General features: G+C 33.2%; 1 protein-coding gene across 1 annotated transcript; it reads left to right on the top strand.

The window, feature by feature from the left end:
* Nucleotides 1-364: 364 nt before the first annotated feature.
* LOC110709988 (chaperone protein dnaJ GFA2, mitochondrial-like) lies at nt 365-5,682 on the top strand. Its single transcript, XM_021888245.1, has 9 exons — nt 365-616; nt 833-1,004; nt 1,271-1,353; nt 1,570-1,653; nt 1,749-1,787; nt 3,244-3,345; nt 5,036-5,165; nt 5,305-5,369; nt 5,469-5,682. Exons 1-9 carry the CDS (start codon nt 524-526, stop codon nt 5,631-5,633), a joined length of 933 nt encoding a protein of 310 aa, XP_021743937.1. The 5' UTR covers nt 365-523; the 3' UTR covers nt 5,634-5,682.
* Nucleotides 5,683-6,371: the final 689 nt, after the last annotated feature.

The raw sequence follows: 6,371 nt of genomic DNA, 5'->3' as shown, positions 1-6,371 counted from the left end.
AGTCCGATGGCATTTGGTGAATTTTTAAATTGTTCAGTGGCATTTGGTGAAATAGCCGTAAAAAAATGGGTAGTTGTTCACAAATGACCCTATCTTTAGGGTAGTTCTACACAAAATTTTCTTGTTAAAACATGCATTGACAAACATAATACTATAAATGTGTTACTAAGCCCTGTTCTGATTGACTGAACTGAACTAATTGGAGCTGAACTGAACTCATTGGAGCTGAACTGAATCTTTTGTGAGAGAAGGAAATTAAGAAATTGAACTTAACTTATTAGATTGAACGAGAGCCGGCCTTAGAAAAACAAGAGGAAGTATTGGTAAGAATGTGCATTATTTACTTGCAACAGAATGCTAAGTATAACACAAGGTGTAAATTAAATAAATAAATAAATAAATAAATAAACAAACAAAATTCTTGAGTGTATTTCTGGATCTTTCTACATAAGAGAAAATCCCATTGTTAAACCTCCATCTCTCGCTCTAGATTCTGAATTTCAGAGACTAGAAGCCGTTGAAGATGTCCCTAATTAGGGTTTCAGGAAGAGCATCAAGAACTGCTACCACTTTGTGCCGGAACTACTTGATATCTCCTATTCTTCATTGCAATCGAGTAGGGTTTAATTGGGGTTTAAGAATTATTGTGCATTACTCATTTTTTGACCTCAAATTTATCATTTTTTGTCCTCAAATTTATCATTTTTTGTTCTTTGTTCAATGGGGTTGTTGAATTTTCTGTAAATTTGTTGTTTTTAGGAATATGAATTGTTAGTTGCTTTGTGTTTGTTTAATGGGGTTGACAATTTTTGTGTAAATTTGTTGTTATCAGGAATATGAACTGTTATTTGCTGCTCAACAACGTTCGTTTTCTTCGTCTATTGGTGGATTAAATAGGATTCTTGGCAGCTCCTTTAGTAAAAATGATACCTTGAACAATAGCTGGTTGCGCAATGGAGTTTCAATTGGAGTATTTGGTGCTACAAGATCGATTCATGGCTCGGGTAATCATTTTTACTGCTAATTCCGTTTCATATTTTTTGATACTTTAAGGTATCATTTGTAAGATATAAAATATTACAAAGTTGCAAAAAATATGAAACGGAGGCAATACATTCATTTGATTGTTTTGTGTTGTAGAGCTATAGAGGTTAGGCCATAACTTCTTATGCAAAAAAATTAAAATAAAAAAATGATGTTATAGAAATTGTAATGTGCAAAATCTTTGAATAGAGTTTTGTGATACCAACTTGATTGTTTCTTTTGATAGGTGTTATGTCAAAAGATTATTACGATATACTCGGTGTGAGCAAGAATGCAACTCAATCCGAAATCAAAAAAGCTTTCTATGGGGTATGCTTTCAGCCTCACATCATTAGATGTTACAATTCAATGATTTGTACTTCTCTATTAATTAAAGAGTGTACAAACGAGAAAAGTGGAAAGTTTGCAAGTGAAGGCGATAAGTATGAATGCTTTGATGAGTTGATGACACCCATCATTGTTTTTCTCTGTAGTATTTATTTTGATTTGTACTTTCTTCAATTGTTGGGTTGAATTGTGCTGCAGTTAGCCAAAAAGTATCATCCAGATATGAATAAAGACGATCCCAATGCTGATAAAAAGTTTCAGGAGATCAATAAGGCCCATGAGGTATTTTTTGGTGTCCTAAACTATAGTTGTATCAGCTTGCTATACAAGAGTTATATCTATTCAGGTGCATAATATCTTGTTATGTCAATTTATAGGTTTTGAAAGACGAACAAGAACGCGCAGCTTATGATCAGGTAAGTAAGAATGTGCAATACATGACAGTGTATCAGATGCAATTGTTCCTGTTTTATCCCTTGGAAATTGTGATGTTTATATTCTTCCTCATTTGGGGCTTGGGTGTGTATGCTTAATTAATACAACTATTTAGAATTATGTTCCAAATGTTAGGATAAGATTCTATCCAGAATTAAAATGTCGCGAGAAATTAGTATGAAATTGCTTATTTCACTAATGCCCTTATTATCTTGTCTTTCCTCCTTTTTTTTAAGGGATCTTGCCTTTCCTCCTTATCTTATCATGTCTTCAGTATTTTGAGCTTCTCATTTTACACTCTCTTTTGATAGTGTTTTGAAACAAATGAAGATATAGTGGTTTGTGCAAGCAAGCTCACTTAGTATTATCGATTGCTGACAAGGTGTGGGCAACAATTCTTAGATGTAAACTGATTGCTTTCTTTTATGGATAAACGTTTTTAAGGAGTCACCTCCTTCAACTTTTTATATACATTTATTCTTGTGCAATAATAGTCTAATAGGCTTATAAGAGTTAGAACATGGTAGCTGTGCACATTGGGTGCTCTTACAGATTAATTCTTGATTCTTGAGTATGGCATGACAACACTTGGTGGAAGATATTTTTGTTAACGTTGTATAGAACTTATATTTGTACGTGAGGTCATGTAAGCTGTATATGTTTAGGAAATGCTTGTACGGTTTCTTTGCAATGCAGGCACATCTCTTTTAGAGCCTTGTTGATTTGATTTTAAACCTATTTTAACATTTCCTTTCCCTTTTTCCTTTATTTTTGGAGATTTTGCTATCGCCTAACCTGATTCTCATCTCATCTCATCCCACCCACCCTTTTCCATTTATTTTTGGAGTTCTGCTACCCCCCTAACCAAATTCAAGCAATAAAGAGCTAAAGACTCAGCATACAAAGGCATGTGTTTTCTGCCCATGGTGATCAGAAAGGCGATCATGGTCGGTGGTGGGATTCTAGCAGGTTGTTGTTGTCGTATTTATTTAATTGGGATGGTGAGGGAAATAGGTGGTGATGGACTGTGGGTTGTGGGATAGGGAGGTTTGAGATAGTGTCGGCCTGTCGGGTAGCTGTATGTACTGCCCATGGTGATCAGGAAGGCAGAAAGCTGATCATGGTGGTGGCCGGTGGTGGAAAAGTAGGTCATGTAGCTGTTTCTTGCTGTCTGATTTATTTATTTGTTTTTACTTGAACAAAAACATAATGAAATCATATAATATATAGTATATACCCCTCCCTTCCTCAAAACAGATGAGGTGGGTAATTTTGGGTGTTTTGATTCAATTCCTTCTCTGTCTCTACTCTTATTTCCTTTATTTCGGTATTTCCCCACCCTTGGTAATATTGTGAATCATGTGACTATATTGTTTTAATTTTAAGTAGAGCACCTTGTTTGTTTTTTTTAGAACTAACTAATGTTTTTTTTTTTAGATGGGCCATGATGCATTTGTACAAAGCAAAGAAACCGGTGGTCCTGGTTCATATGAGAGCAGTGGTTTTAATTTTAAGGATTTTAATTTCAATCCTTTCAACGTAAGGCTATCAAACTTTTCTGCATAATGTTATTATGTTCTTACTTTTAACTGTTTTATATTGATCTTTATTTGGCTATTGTGAATTTGCAATTTGTTGGTATGTGTTGCTATATTAAGAGGTTGATTATTATCTATCTCCTCACATGGTCTCCAATCCTACCCTTCCCACACCTATTTTAATTTTTTACTCACATTCCTTACCTTTTTTTTTTTTTTTTTTAATATTTCTGAATTCTCAACAAATCCCCCTTGTAGAATATATGAACAAAATCATCTCAACCGTATAAATCTCTGCGTGGGTCTAAGTGTTGCATTTAAAAAGATGGAGGGGGTATTATAAGAAGATTCTTGATATGTGAGAGAGGGAGATGTTAATTTTTTTTAATGTGCATACTTTTTAAGTTGAACTTCTTTTTCTTAGCAAAAAACTCAAAAAAGTTCAAAATCTATGCATACTATGCTCGATGCTTACGTAAATTGAGACAAAGAAATTTGAAAATTTTTCAAAATATGCGCGCATTCTCTTCGAAATTCTTCACATATAAACCTTCTCATTTTAACACCCTTATTTGAATAAAATAAAATTGTTTTTTGGTTAGTAAAAAAATAAATAAATTAATGTTACATATCTATCCTTTTTATTTATAAGAAAAATGACATTCATTTTAACACCCTTTGAATTGCCTTCTCGTTTTCACACCATTTTTGTATTTGAAGTGAAGGATGCATGTGCATATTTGCAAACCAAATGTGCAGAGTTTGTTTTTAGTTGAATTTATTAATGCCTGGGAAAGTTATAATATACACAAATTCTATATAAAATAATACGCACACTCAAATGGCATTGTTGGTGACTTCTCCACATTCTCCCCTTTGTCATTTTTTTTTCTTCTCTCTTTGTCCTTGGTGTTGGATTGTTTGGTGAACCATCCACCATTAAGCAAGGAAACCAAAGTATGTGAGCATATTAGTGCTTGAGTTGATATTTAAGGTGCATTAGCAATCAATTGATATTAGTAATTTGTCTCTGTGATAGCCTGGACTTATGCCAAGTAGCATCAGCAAGTTCTAGTACTTGAATTTTTGATGCTCTGAGGAAAATAACCAAGAAAATACCAAAAGATAGCCAAATTTGGTTTCTGAATTCTTGCACAATATTTTAAACTGCCTACTTGTTGATAGTCCACTGGAAGGAGTGCGATATTATCATTCATTTTATTATTTTATTTTATTTTAATTTCATGCTCTGTGTTTATATGAGACTTTTGGCTTCTAGCTTTGAGGGCATTGCTACATTTTTTTTTAATATCTAGACCTAATCAGGGCAGGCTGCACTTGGCAAGTTGGCATTGTGTTGTTAATGGTTTTTTTTCCTAGCGTTTTTGTCTACAACCATCTGTTTGTTGCAACCTTTAATTGAACAGAAAATTAGATTGGGGCTCTTTGGCTGCCTCTAAGCAATTAAGCATGAAATAATTGCATCTAGTGACTTGAGCCTTTTTTTTGCTGCTTAGTAGCATGTATTTAGGTGGCAAGGAGGTTTCATTTTGTAATTCATTTTTTGCTATTTCTGGTTACACCCATGCTTCTGGAATTTACTTACATGTCTCATCTGAATACTAAGTAAGAATGTGAGAATATTTATATCAGCAATGTCAAAAGTGATGTTCTTACCTTTTGTGGAGCAGTTTTCTGACATTTTCACGCAAAAAACGGGCCAAGATGTGAAATTATCCTTAGAATTATCCTTCATGGAAGCTGTTCGGGGATGCTCCAAAACAGTGAAATATCAAACAACTTTAAACTGTGAAGCTTGTGGTATGTTAATTCCCCCTTCCCCCAGTAATGTATATTTTCAAGATCTTTCTGTTATTTTATTTATTTTATCTCCAAAACTGTATATTTTTTTCCAGCTTGCTCCAGTTCTTACATATTTGTCTTTTGTTATCTATTTTAGGTGGAACAGGTGTTCCTCCTGGAACCAAACCTGAGACATGTAAACGATGTAGAGGGAAAGGCATGGTCTGTGAAATAAAGCACAATGTTTATATTATTCGTTATCTGATTATAGTACATAAATTACAATCTCTAATCCTGATGTTTTGTATTTCTGATTTTCAGATTTTTATGGAAAAAGGTCCAATTGCCTTTCAGACTACTTGTATTAATTGTAATGGAACTGGGAAAACATATACGGTACAATCTGTTTCCTTTTGTTTATATTTGTATTTTAGTACTTATGAGCTGATTCTTTATGCCGAGATGGTTCATGTTAAATGGATCTAATGTCACCCCCTCCTCCTGCTGTTGGTTTGCTTATGCACTGGTTATCTATATAGATTTAATGTCACCCCCCCCCCCTTGCTTATGCCTTTTTTTTTAATAAAAAAAATCAGCTGATAATTGAAAATAAGTTTGTTTGTACTTCATGAAGATATCATTTTATTTACACCCTCCCTGCTGCATTTTAATAATGCTATAATAAATGTTAACATATAAAGCATTGCCATACTTAATTGTTTTCTTGTGTGATTTTGAACTGTTGTGTTGAAGTGGTTTTCCTGTTTTCATGTCATGGAAAATATGTACTCTTGTTGCCATGTCATTACAAGATATTCACCAATGATGTTCTGTTCAAATGTTGTAAGAATGCTTGTAATTTGTTTAATTTTTTGGTCTCTGCCATGTAATTATTGTTTATTTTCTGCTGTAGAAACTTTTATTATCTTTGGAAACTTGTGTGGTATTCTGATGATAAGTTTGGTTTGGTAACTTTACTTGGCATAAAAAACTTATCAGCAACTTCCTTCGGGACAATAGTTGCATCATTTTGATCATGCATGTTTATCAATGCAATGCTTTGACCTTAATTATCTATAATTATATTTCAACAAAATCATAAAAAAATGTTTTAATTAAATATATAGAGATTAACCAATCAACAATTAATGTAATGCTATTTATTGTTACATACTTCGTATTAGTTATTAAACATGGGCAAAATCAATATGAAGTGGAAAAAGT

Source organism: Chenopodium quinoa, unplaced genomic scaffold, assembly GCF_001683475.1.
Source record: "Chenopodium quinoa cultivar QQ74 unplaced genomic scaffold, ASM168347v1, whole genome shotgun sequence".
Taxonomy (NCBI): Eukaryota; Viridiplantae; Streptophyta; class Magnoliopsida; order Caryophyllales; family Amaranthaceae; genus Chenopodium; species Chenopodium quinoa.
The sequence above is the reverse complement of the archived record's forward strand: the minus strand, read 5'-3'. Positions and strand labels throughout refer to the sequence as shown.

Excerpts from the sequence above, each read along its gene's own strand:
- LOC110709988 (XM_021888245.1), top strand. The coding sequence starts at position 524 with ATGTCCCTAATTAGGGTTTCAGGAAGAGCATCAAGAACTGCTACCACT. Across the intron at positions 3,346-5,035 it reads TTAATTTCAATCCTTTCAAC|TTTTCTGACATTTTCACGCA; the intron begins GTAAGGCTATCA and ends TTTGTGGAGCAG. Across the intron at positions 5,370-5,468 it reads GATGTAGAGGGAAAGGCATG|ATTTTTATGGAAAAAGGTCC; the intron begins GTCTGTGAAATA and ends TCTGATTTTCAG.